Raw genomic sequence first — 13,620 nt, 5'->3', positions numbered from 1 at the left:
TTCCAAATTACACTGTGCTCTAGCTCATTAACCAGGGTTCCAAATTACACTGTGCTCTAGCTCATTAACCAGGGTTCCAAATTACACTGTGCTCTAGCTCATTAACCAGGGTTCCAAGTTACACGGTTCTGTAGCTCATTAACCAGGGTTCCAAATTACACGGTTCTGTAGCTCATTAACCAGGGTTCCAAGTTACACGGTTCTGTAGCTCATTAACCAGGGTTCCAAATTACACTGTGCTCTAGCTCATTAACCAGGGTTCCAAATTACACTGTGCTCTAGCTCATTAACCAGGGTTCCAAATTACACGGTTCTGTAGCTCATTAACCAGGGTTCCAAATTACACTGTGCTCTAGCTCATTAACCAGGGTTCCAAGTTACACGGTTCTGTAGCTCATTAACCAGGGTTCCAAATTACACTGTGCTCTAGCTCATTAACCAGGGTTCCAAATTACACGGTTCTGTAGCTCATTAACCGGGGTTCCACTGTGCTCTAGCTCATTAACCAGGGTTACACTGTGCTCTACCTCATTAATCAGGGTTCCAAGTTACACGGTTCTCTAGCTCATTAACCAGGGTTCCAAGTTACACGGTTCTCTAGCTCATTAACCAGGGTTCCAAGTTACACGGTTCTCTAGCTCATTAACCAGGGTTCCAAGTTACACAGTTCTCTAGCTCATTAACCAGGGGGTTACAAGTTATTAGTGTTCAAGTTCACCTCACAAAGCCTGGTCTCCCCAAACACAGTTTCTTGGGAGGGGATGCAGCTACCGCTTGTGTGTGTGTGTGTGGAAGATAAATTGTTAAGAATTCCATTGTGGATCCTATAAAGTCTGGAAATTGTGCCAGGGCTTTTCCCCTGCAGTCAGAGCTCAGTGGAATGTGGGTGGAAGCAATGCATACCTCAATCACCAGACCAAGCCAGACAAACGTGACTGAATTTCTCACGATATTACAGCGCATGAGTAAAAACACGTGTGTGTGAGTGTGTGTGTGTGTGAGTGAGAGCATGCATTTGTAGAATCCCCTCTGTCCTATGGCCATACAATGTCATTACACATGGGCCTCCTTGATACTGCTCTGTGTATACTGTCAACATGAATAGGATCCGGGCCCATGTGATACTTTGTGTGTATATATAAACACTAAAATCAGACTTACTCTCTAGCTCCTCTTTCTCAAAGTTGGTGTGAATGGTGGAGCTAGTCTTCCCCAGGTCCACAACCGCCTCATCATCGTTCCCCTGGAGACAACAAGGAGAAATACAAATTCATTGGGCAGATTGAAACGAAACAAAGAGAACAGAATGTACATATGGTGGAGATGCAGAGAGAAAGGACATTTATTCAGTCAATAGCCTAAATCTTCATAGTTCCCAAAGAGCAATATTTTTTAAAGCTGCAATATGTAACTGTTTGAGAGCCCTGACAAAATTCACATAGAAATGTGAGTTATAGATCTGTCATTCTCACTAAAAGTATAGTCTAAGAAGCAGTAGATATGGTCTACGTGCTCCATGCCTCCCGTTCTTCAGTCATTTTTGCGTCTTTTGTTTTCAGTTTTGCACACCAGCTGCAAACAATACTTCTGGTTATGGAAAATATATATTTCACAGCAGTTTAGATGGTACAATGATTCTCTACACTATACTTGCTTGTTTTATCACAAACTGAAATTAGGCAAACTATTAGAATTTTAGAGTGATTTCTTCATAGTGCATCTTTAAGCATTGAAAGAACTGTACAACAACCTAGACACTAGTGGGTAGGAAGGAAATAAATGAGGTACTTAAAAAAAAAAATGGGCCTACGTAGTCATTCCTATTGACGACGCAGCACAGCACCAGAGATACACAATGGAAGAGAGTAATACAGGTCACATTGGGTGACAGTTGGAGCTGTGTGACGTTAACTTCCTGTTCTTGGTCTTCCACTTCCTATTAGGTTACAACTTTTAACACAGCAGTCAAATTCAATAGGACTACTTAATCTAGCCATCTCACTGAGACCACACAGGCAATAGTATAATAGTAGAGCTTCATCTGCTTCAAGACTGGACCCAACAAAGAAATCATAGCTATATTCTGATAGGCTCTTAAACAGTCATGGGAAAGACCCTGCATTGTCCATACAACTACACCTTGTACAAGAACAACTCCAAACTGTCATGGTTCAGTTGATATGGGAGATGCCATTACCACTGCTTTTCAGGGGAAATGGAAAAAGAGCCTGTGACGAGACTTCAGCTTTTGGACATTAACAAGGTGACACTCCATCTTAACTCCTCCATATTTACTGGATTGGTTGAACAGTGCAGAAGAGAACCTCCTGACAAGACCAGTATGTAGGGGGATATAGTTTCAGGTGTTTCTCTTACGCCTACTAGGTTAGATTAATTATAAGAGACAGTGTATCCTACAGTATCGGTCTAAACATGAGAAAGGCCTTTGAACACTATAGCCAAGGGGAATGATTCAGAGGGATGTCCCTGCTGAATAAAGCCTAGGCGGCTGGACACCACCTGCGGGGGTAAGCGCAGAGGTAAATATTTGTGTTGGGCACAAGCCAGCACGCCCCGAGTCCAAAGACAGGCTGTCTTAGCCACACAACACAGACACAGTGTTTAGATTTTAGTTACTTATACTTTACAAGTTGTGTTATCCAGCTCTCCAGCTTGCATTCCCTCTTGGTCTCTACATCACTCTGCATTCTCCTCCTAACAAGGGACAATTGTTCTGTAACAGCTATGAACCCAAGAGAAGTCCAACCTGTTGGGTTTATTAGGTTTAGTCTACTACTTATTGAACTCATTGAAGTAAACTCTAGGTCTATTTATTAGAGACCAACTCAACAGACAGATATTAAACTAAGTGGTAGTTGGCAACATTTTGCTAACTTTCTAGGCAGATCAGCCTCCTGTCACATATGATAGATGCCACTGACTGACCTGTCATTTTCATGGCTATTCTAGGCGTGGTGCACTATTTCAGGGCACTACAGCAGAGTTCAGAGTTTAAAAATGGCTGCCAAGCTTTTTTCTAGAACCAAGGTGTGCCTTGTAAATATAATTAGACACAAAGGGTTAAATAGATAGGCTACCTCCTGATGATGAAATAAGCCATGTGGTCCAGTCAGTGCTACTGCTCTAACAATCCAGTCAGTAGGAGCCTACCTAGAATACCACCACTACCTAGACGACCACTCTGAACTTCTGCCCCACGGCACTTTTACATTCATGATTTTTAAAGCTTGAATGTGCTGCATTAGAACATAAAGCAATACGTTCATGAAGTGGAAAGTTATTGATTTAGCTAGTACAGTTGCTGGGCCTGCTAGCTAAACAATATGGAAAGAACTTCTAGAGTTCTATATGGAAAGAACTTCTAGAGAACCCATTTAGCAAGTGCTGCTTCTACTGAAATAGCTAAAAGGCGATTGTTTCAAAGTAATTCAGTGGGCTTAACTTTGAGATAGTTTGCTTGTTTATTTGGGTTCCAACTCTTCCATCACTGGTACAGTAATAGACTCTCAAACTAAACTGTATTAAAAACCACACTGCTATGAAAAAAGCACATGCCTATTCCCAATACAGACCAGAACACACATACCACACATGGAGCTTGGGCTGCTGTGGTGGTCTTCAAATTGACAATATCTCCCCAGAAGTCCATGGCTGGCAGACTCCGCAGAGTGGCGGAACCTCCGCCAACTAAAGAGCACCCAAGTCCTGCTGTAATCACTGGATGGTGAATAGGTGGTTGGAGCAGACAGTCTGGGTGGGTGCCCAAATAGTCCTACAGGTCTGAGCAGACAGTCTGGGTGGGTGTCCAAATAGTCCTACAGGTCTGAGCAGTCAGCCTGGGTGGGTGTCCAAATAGTCCTACAGGTCTGAGCAGACAGCCTGGGTGGGTGTCCAAATAGTCCTTGAATGTGTGTAAGTACACGTGTTCACAATTTGCATCTGCTTTCAGGAGTGTGGTCCAAATATATTTTTATTTTTAGCTGTGGGTGTGTCCTGAGAGCTGCTTTAAAAGGGTGGGGGGCACCCACACAAATTAAACAGCATGTGAGGCACGGGGGGCAGCCGGACTGGAGGTCAGATGTAAATCAGTCCACGTGCCACATTTGGGGTGCTAATAAATCAATCCATAATTATTTTACAGTTAAAAAGCTAGGCTACATGGGATTTGGAACATTAGGTTATACTAAATGTAGGCTTCTGCACCCAAAATGTAAGACATTCGTCAGGAAGATAGATTGTTGCACTTGAAGCATTTGTACATGGGATATTGTTAACTGTTTTGTACCTATCAAATCCAACGTGGAGGGATATTTAGGGTGTTTTATGCTAGTTTGCTAGACCACTAGCCAGAATCAAAAATGTGTGCACTTATGTACAGCGCATTCGGAAAGTATTCAGACACCTTGACTTAACCCACATTTTGTTACGTTAGAGCATTACTCTAAAATGGATTAAATTCCGTTTTTTTCTCAGCAATTTACACACAATACCCCATTATGACAAAGCAAAAACAGGTTTTTAGTAATAAAGGAAATATCTTATTTTACATAAGTATTAGGCCCTTTGCTATGAGACTCGAAATTGAGCTCAGGTGCATCCGGTTTTCATTAATCATCCTTGAGATATTTCTACAACTTCAGTGGCTTGGACATGATTTGGAAAGCACACGTCTGTCTATATAAAGATCCCACAGTTAGCAGTGCATGTCAAAGCAAAAACCAAGCCATGAGGTCGAAGGAATTGTCGGAAGAGCATCGAGACAGGATTGTGTCAAGGCACAGATCTCGGGAAGGGTAACAAAATATTTCTGCAGCATTGAAGATCCAAGAAAACAGTGGCCTCCATTCTTAAATTGAAGACGTTTGGAACCATCAAGACTCTTCCTAGAGCTGGCCGCCCAGCCAAACTGAGCAATCAGGGGAGAAGGGCCTTGGTCAGGGATGTGACCAAGAACCCGATGGTCACTCTGGCAGAGCTCTAGAATTCCTCTGACGAGATGGGATTCCAGAAGGACAACCATCTCTGCAGCACTCCACCAATCAGGACTTTATGGTAGAGTGGCCAGACGGAAGCCACTCCTCAGTAAAAGGCACGACGGCCCGCTTTGAGTTTGCCAAAAGGCACCTAAAGGACTCACCATGAGAAACAAGATTCTCTGGTCTGATGAAACCAAGATTGAACTCTGTGGCCTGAATGCCAAGTGTCACGTCTGGAGGAAACCTGGTACCATCCCTACGGTGAAAGATGGTGGCAGCATCATGCTGTGGGGATGTTTTTCAGCAGCAGAGACAGAAACTAGTCAGGATCGAGATTCTATATCAAAGTCATCAGACTGCTAAACAGTAATCCCGAACTCAGAGGCTGCTGCCTACATTGAGACCCAATCACTGGACACTTTAATAAATGGATCACTAGTCACTTTAAACAATGCCACTTTAAATAATGTTTACATTACTCATATCACATGTATATACCATATTTTATACCATCTACTGCACCTTGCCCATGCCGCTCGGCCATCGCTCATCCATATACTTATATGTACATATTCTCATTCACCCCTTCAGATGAGTGTATTAGGTAGTTGGGAAATCGTTAGATTACTTGTTAGAGATTACTGCATTGTCTGAACGAGAAGCACAAGCATTTCGCTACACTCGCATTAACATCTGCTAACCATATGTAGGTGACCAATAAAATTTGATGATTTGAGAAAGATGAACGGAGCAAAGTACAGAGAGATCCTTGATGAAAATCTGCTCCACAGAGCTCAGGACCTCGGACTGGACCTCGGACAGGACAATGACCCTAAGCACACAGCCAAGACAACGCAGGAGTGGCTTCGGAACAGGTCTCTGAATGTCCTTGAGTGGCCCAGCCAGAGCCTGAACTTGAACATCTCTGGAGAGACCTGAAAATAGCTGTGCAGGAACGCTCCCCATCCAGAAGAATGGGAGAAACTCCCAAAATACAGGTGTGCCAACTTGTAGTGTCATACCCAAGAAGACGAGGCTGTAATCACTGCCAAAGGTGCTCCAAAGTACCGAGTAAAGGGTATGAATACTTATGTAAATGTGGTTGATAAATGATAAAAAATAAACTAAAACATCTAAATACCTGTTTTTGCTTTGTCATTATGGGGTATTGTGTGTAGATTGATAAGGGAAAAAACTATTTAATCAATTTTAGAATTAGGCTGTAACATGAGAATTCCTTAGTACTCATAGCATCCTCTATAAGAATTCCTTAGTACTCATAGCATCCTCTATGAGAATTCCTTAGTACTCATAGCATCCTCTATGAGAATTCCTTAGTACTCATAGCATCCTCTATGAGAATTCCTTAGTACTCATAGCATCCTCTGAGAATTCCTTAGTACTCATAGCATCCTCTATGAGAATTCCTTAGTACTCATAGCATCCTCTATGAGAATTCCTTAGTACTCATAGCATCCTCTATAAGAATTCCTTAGTACTCATAGCATCCTCTATGAGAATTCCTTAGTACTCATAGCATCCTCTGAGAATTCCTTAGTACTCATAGCATCCTCTATAAGAATTCCTTAGTACTCATAGCATCCTCTATGAGAATTCCTTAGTACTCATAGCATCCTCTATGAGAATTCCTTAGTACTCATAGCATTCTGGTAAGTGACGTTTTGGGTCTTTTTCTACGTACATTTTTTTAATTGCGCACCTTGTGTGCACTACCAGTAATACCATATATCCCGGGATGGCACAGGCATGGCATGAAGGTATGGACATCTGGATACCACCCAACCCTAGGAGGAAAGTGAAAGCAATAAGCTACAGTGAGCTACCGTCAGAATCCAAAGTGTCCTCAAGTGCCCTGTGACCCGACGCTGACATCTGTCATCCTCCAAACACAGAGCCGTCCAGGAGTCACTGTAGTCCCTGGTTCAAATCCAGGCTGAATCACATCCGGCTGTGATTGGGAGTTCCATAGCGCGGCACACAATTGGCCCAACGTCGTCCAGGTTTGGCCGAGGTAGGCAGTCATTGTAAATAAGAATTTGTTCTTAACTGACTTGCCTAGCTAAATGAAGGTTAAATTAAAAAAACACATTTTTATTTTATATAACACAATGTAGAAGGAAACAGATGGCTTTGATAATCAAGACAGGCGACTCTATTCATCGGTTTTAAATTTCTCTCACACAAAAAAAAACAATTTTTAGGCTCCATGGTGGCACAAAACAAACAGTCAGACAATCCATGGGAGGGCGAGGGCCCAGGAAGCAGAGCATTCTTCTGGGAATAATGTCTGGAGGGTTGACAAGTCTGGGTCTGGGTAATGCCACGGTAATAGTGACACAGACTCGGATGTTACTTTAAAAGTATGCCAAAAAAATGAAATTGATTGTAAAGTTAAACAAACCATACAACTCTATGCACAAGGACTACTTTTAACAATTTCCAATAAGGCCTGTAACGGTTCACCAAACCCATGGTTCGGTACGTATTGTGGTTTTGGGGGGTCACGGTTTGGATCGGTTTCAGTACAGCAGGAAAATGAAACGCCATTCACAATGTTCTGGGCATTGTCTCTTGTGACAGGATTGTTATGTTGGGCCTCAAGTTTCCACTGTGATGCTGCGTTTGTAACCATGTGGGAGGTAGGGAATTTATCAGTTGTGATGTAAATACCAGCTGAATGCATTCATGTCATTTGAACTGGTTGAGAAAGCTGGTTGGCTAATGGCCAACAAGCTGCGCCAACCATGAACTAAAAGTACAGCTATTATGATTGTAACCAAACTATAAAAAAATAAAAAGCAATCTACTTAACTGTCAAAAATGCTGTTAGAGGCCATTTCCTTACTGGGTGACGTCAGATGTCACCATCTGGGAGAAAAATGTATGGAGTCAACTAGTGTAAGTTGCTCTGGATAAGAGCTTCTGCTAAATGACAAAAATGTATGTAAGTGGGTGCTCCGGATTAAAGACGAGTTTCACACTAGTAATTACCAGTTGGAGGGCCATTCAAATCTAATTTTATTAGTCACATGCACCGAACAAATGCGTACTTACGAGTCCCTAACCAACAATGCAGTTTAAAAAAATAATAAGAAATAAAAGTAACAAGTAATTAAAGAGCAGCAGTAAAACAACAATAGCGAGACTATATACAGGGGGGTACCGGTACAGAGTCAATGTGCGGGGACAACGGTTAGTTGAGGTAATATGTACATGAAAGTAGAGTTATTAAAATGACTATGCATAGATGATAACAACAGAGTGTAGCAGCGGTGTAAAAGAGGGGGGAGAGGGGGCGAGGGGGCAACGCAAATAGACTTGCAAATCAAATAGCCATTTGATTAGGTGTGGAGGAGTCTTATGGCTTGGGGGTAGAAGCTGTAAAGAAGCCTCTTGGACCTAGACTTGTTGCTCCGGGACCACTTTCCGTGCTTTAGCAGATAGACTGTTCTATGACTAGGGTGGCTGGAGTCTTTGACAATTTTTAGGACCTTTCTCTGACACTGCCTGGTATATAGGTCCTGGATGGCAGGAAGCTTGGCCTCAGTGATGTACTGGGCCGTTTGCACTACCCTCTGTAGTGCGTTGTGGTCGGAGGCCGAGCAGTTGCCATACCAGGCAGTGATTGCAACTATGCTCTTGATGGTGCAGCTGTAGAACCTTTTGAGGATCTGAGGACCCATGCAAAATCTTTTCAGTCTCCTGAGGGGGAATAGGTTTTGTCGTGCCCTCTTCACGACTGTCTTGGTGTGCTTGGACCATGTTAGTTTGTTGGTGACGTGGACACCAAGGAACTTGAATCTCTCAACCTGCTCTACTGCAGCACCGTCGTTGAGAATGGGGGCGTGCTCGGTCCTCCTTTTCCTGTTGTCCACAATCATATCCTTTGTCTTGATCATGTTGAGGGAGAGGTTGTTGTTGTCCTGGCACGGCCAGGTCTCTGACCTCCTCCCTATAGGCCGTCTCATCGTTGATCAGGCCTACCACTGTTGTGTCATCGGCAAACTTAATGATGGTGTTGGAGTCGTGCAGTCATGAGTGAACAGGGAGTACAGGAGGGGACTGAGCACGCACCAGTGAGGGGCCCCTGTGTTAAGGATTAGCATGGCGGATGTGTTGTTTCCTACCCTTACCACCTGGGGGCGGCCCGTCAGGAAGTCCAGGATCGAGTTGCAGAGGGTGGTGTTTAGTCCCAGAGTCCTTAGCTTAGTGATGAGCTTTGAGGGCACTATGGTGTTGAACGCTGAGCTGCAGTCAATGAATAGCATTCTCACATAGGTGTTCCTTTTGTCCAGGTGGGAAAGGGCAGTGTGGAGTGCAATAGAGATTTAGATTGTGGTTCTGTAGGGGCGGTATGCAAATTGGAGGGGGCTTAGGGTTTCTGGGATGATGGTGTTGACGTGAGCCATGACCAGCCTTTCAAAGCACTTCATGGCTACAGATGTGAGTGCTATGGGTCGGTAGTCATTTAGGCAGGTTACCTTAGCGTTCTTGGGCACAGGCACTATGGTGGTCTGCTTAAAACATGTTGGTATTACAGACTCGGACAGGGAGAGGTTGAAAATGACAGTGAAGACACTTGCCAGTTGATCAGCGCATGCGTGCAGTACACATCCTGGTTATCCGTCTGGCCCTGCGGCCTTGTGAACGTTGACCTGTTGAAAGGTCTTCCTCACATTTATCGTCTGGTAGGCTCCTATCACCGGGCAGTGCTCGGCTGTGCCTCCCTTTGTAGTCTAATGGTTTGCAAGCTCTGCCACATCCGGCGAGCGTCAGAGCCGGTGAAGTACGAGTCGATCTTAGTCCTGTATTGACACTGCCGCTCCTTGAAAGCGGCAGCTCTAGCCTTTAGCTCAGTGTGGATGTTCCCTGTAACCCATGGCTTCTGGTATGTACTTACGGTCACTGTGGGGACAACGTCGTCGATGCACTTATTGATGAAGCCAATGACTGATGTGGTACTCAATGCCATCGGAGGAATCCCAGAACATATTCCAGTCTGTGCTAGCAAAACAGTCCTGTAGCTTAGCATCTGCTTCATCTGACTACTTTTTTATTGATCTAGTCACTGGTGCTTCCGGCTTTAATTTTTGCTTGTAAGCAGCAATCAGGATGATAGAATAATGGTCAGATTTGCCAAATGGAGAGCGAGCTTTGTCTGTGTCTGTGTCTCTGTGTCTGTAGTAAAGATGGTCCCGAGTTGTTTTCCCTCTGGTTGCACATTTAATATGCTAATAGAAATTTGGTAAAACGTATTTAAATTTCCCTGCATTAAAGTCCCCGACTACTAGGAGCGCCACGTCTGGGTGAGCTTTCTCTTGTTTGCTTATGGCGGAATACAGCTCATTCAAAGCCTCTGACTGTGGAGGTATGTCAGCTACGAAAAATACAGATTAAAAGTCTCTAGGTAGATCGTATGGTCTATAGCTTATTATGAGATGCTCGCCTGTGGTAGAGTAATAGCTTGAGACTTCCTTAGATATCGTGCACCAGCTGTTATTTACAAAAATAGTCTGTCGCCCCTGGTCTTACCAGACGCCGCTGTTCTATCCTGCAGCTTTTAACCAGACAGCTGTATGTTGATAGTGTCGTCGTTCAGCCACGACTCTGTGAAGCATAAGATATTACAGTTTTGAATGTCCCGTTGGTAGTTTAATCTTCTGCGTAGGTCATCCATTTTATTGTCCAAAGATTGCACATTTGCTAGCAGAATGGAAGGAAGTGGGGGTTTATTCGATGGCCTATGAATTCTCAGAAGGCAGCCTGCCCTCTGGCCCCTTTTTCTCTGCCTCTTCTTCATACAAATCACGGGGATCTGGGTCTGTTCCCAAGAAAGCAGTATATCGTCAGACTCGTTAAAGGAAAAAAAGGATTCTGCTAGTCAGTGTTGAGTAATCGCAGTCCTGATGGCCAGAAGGTATTTTCGGTCATAGGAGACGGTAGCAGCAACATTATGTACAAAATAAGTTTTCAAAAATAAGTTAAATAAAAATAAAAATATACTTTAAAAAAAAAAAACACGTTGGGGGCATGTAAAACGTCTGCCTTCTTGTCCGGTGCCATTTAAGTATTTTTTCCCCAGTCTTATGTGGCAAATTCTCACTTCCATCTTGGTGACAAAATGCACCATGTCACTGCCTCCATTAGTGCCAGATAAGCACCCTTTCCGGGGTAATGTGATGGGCTGTCACTGTTAAGTAAGCGCAACACACGATGCATTAGCCAATTCATTGACAACTTTGGCTTGCTTATACAGAGAGGGTACTAGGCCTAGCAGTTTGCAGAAAGGCGGAAAAAAAAAAAAGAAGTTGGTCAACAAGGTTCGAGGACAAGGTGCTGAAACCCCCCATTCTCAAACACCAAGAATGGGTGCATATCCACAGCTATAAACCGAGGACAACATAAACATAGCCTAAAAGTGCTCTTCTAATTTATTTAGCCTGGTCAGTCAGCTGCCAAGGGCTGCTTGAATACAGAAGGGAAGCAATGTTGTGTTGTGGTTTATTTCCTTTTCCGTCTTGCTCTAGTGTACTGGGGTGATGTAGGCATACATTTGTCAACATATGAAGTGTTGGCAGCTAGGCTATTCTTGTTGAGCGTGGTGAGATACTGTTGACTTTATTATTTTACCTTTAACATTTACAGACAAAAATGTTCCCAAACTGGAGGATTCAGGTTTAAATTGACCCCACCACTCATCATACAGAACTAGTCCCCAGCTGCGCTTCACAAAAGGACAGTTTGAAATGCGCCAATTAAGATTAGAATTTTGATGACAACATGCATATAGGCTCTAGTTGTTTTAATGGAAGAGCCTGAAACGATTTGAGCTCAGATTTACTCAATGTACTTATTAATAAACAAAACAATGTATTAATTCGGGTTCACAGCGCGGACCGAACAGTTTGATAAGAATACCTGTACCATTACACCCCTAATCTCCACTGACAATTTGACAAAAAAACATTGAGAGAAAAAAAAAGTGCAAATGTTCGGTAACAGAATGACAGTAAAATCTTTATTTTTACCACGTTTTCCAGAAACTCACGTTAAATATCCCCTCAGAATTAATATTCAAAGATAGCTGACAGCCCATTCTTTCTGCAGACATGATGATACATTGAGTTTTAACTACAGTAAGTGAAGTGGAATAACACCCGGCAACAAGTCCCTGATTTATACTATACAGAAATGTATAATTATAAATTGCCATTCTCTTCATGGTGATGTATCCTTAATAGGTACCCAAAAGGTAGAAACATGTAGTATCCTCCTTAGCATGTTTAGGTATTACTGTACACACTGGCTATTATTCTAATAAACTCTGCCCCCAAACAAGACCAAATTTGGTTGGTCCGGCCCAAATCATAGACGGCTAAGTTTGGCCATCACACTATAGCACAGTTCAGTACAGTATACACACACCTTAGTGTACAAAACATTAAGAACACCTTCATAATATTGAGTTGCACACCCTTTTTGCCCTCAGAACAGTTCGTTGGGGAATGGACACTACGAGGTGTCCAAAGCGTTCCACAGGGATGTTGACTCCAAAGCTTCCCACAGTTGTGTCAAATTGGCTGGATGTCCTTTGGGTGGTGGACCATTGTTAATACAAACATGAAACTGTTGAGCGTGAAATACCCAGCAACCTTGCAGTTCTTGACACAAACCGGTGCGCCTGTCACCTACTACCATACCCCATTCAAAGGCACTTAAATATTTTGTCTTGGCCATCCACCCTCTCAATGGCACACATACACAAGCCACGTCTCAATTGTCTCAAGGCTTAACAAAATGATTTAAACCCGTCTCCTCCCCTTCTTCTACACTGATTGACGTAGATTTAATAAGTGACATCAATAAGGGATCATAGCTTTCACCTGGATTCACCTGGTCAGTCTCATGGAAAGAGCAGGTGTTCATAATGTTTTGTACACCGTGTAGTTCAGTACAGTAAATTGTACACTACTGTATAAACATGTAAAACAGATATGATTGATTCAGACTGACCAAATTTACTTTTTTACTTTTGGACTTTTCAACGTCCATTGACATCGGTCTGCAGTGGGTGAGACGGCTGGTTACATTGAATGAAAAGGGGGGAGGCTTATAGGTAGGTGTCAATAAGAGCTGGGAGAGGTGGCATTAACGAGAGGAAGTTAGGTTGTCCAGACTATTTTTCACACTTGTGCTTTGACCACCAAGTGACAGAAAAAAAACAGTTATGAGCTTAACATAACAGTATGCCAGTGGAAGGGAGGACAGTTGGTTTGTGACTACTATGAATTTCCATTGTAGCCTATTAAATTGCAGTCATTCCGTTAGGGCCAGATTCCGACCTGAAGTGCGCATTAAATGGAATGCAATTCCCTATTTAATGCACTTTTTTCTATGAGTATTCTGACCTTGAACTTAAGCATGACAATAGCGTGCTATTCACCTGCTATACGTTTTGGGTCAAGATCGAATAAAAAGTGAAACATTAAGTTATCCTTTTTAGATAAAACTATACTAAATGTATTCACGTCACAAAATGACGTGAATGAAGGGCTACAGTAGCCTCAACAGCACTCTGGGGTAGTACCATGGTGTAGCCAGA

General features: G+C 43.0%; 1 protein-coding gene across 4 annotated transcripts in view; it reads right to left on the bottom strand.

The window, feature by feature from the left end:
* LOC110534121 (sodium bicarbonate cotransporter 3) overlaps positions 1-13,620 on the bottom strand; it is an 80,996-nt gene that overhangs the window by 55,627 nt on the left and 11,749 nt on the right. For 3 of the 4 annotated variants that reach the window (XM_090222472.1, XM_090222476.1, XM_090222469.1), the window contains exon 2: positions 1,162-1,243. In XM_090222472.1, coding sequence (XP_090078598.1) covers positions 1,162-1,243 — 82 coding nt within the window. Of the gene's footprint in view, positions 1-1,161; positions 1,244-3,607; positions 3,977-13,620 lie in introns of those variants that run through there. The other variant, XM_090222467.1, reaches the window with a different exon arrangement.

The sequence above is a fragment of the Oncorhynchus mykiss genome, chromosome 3 (genome assembly GCF_057628025.1).
Source record: "Oncorhynchus mykiss isolate SJ-2025 chromosome 3, ASM5762802v1, whole genome shotgun sequence".
Taxonomy (NCBI): Eukaryota; Metazoa; Chordata; class Actinopteri; order Salmoniformes; family Salmonidae; genus Oncorhynchus; species Oncorhynchus mykiss.
The sequence above is the reverse complement of the archived record's forward strand: the minus strand, read 5'-3'. Positions and strand labels throughout refer to the sequence as shown.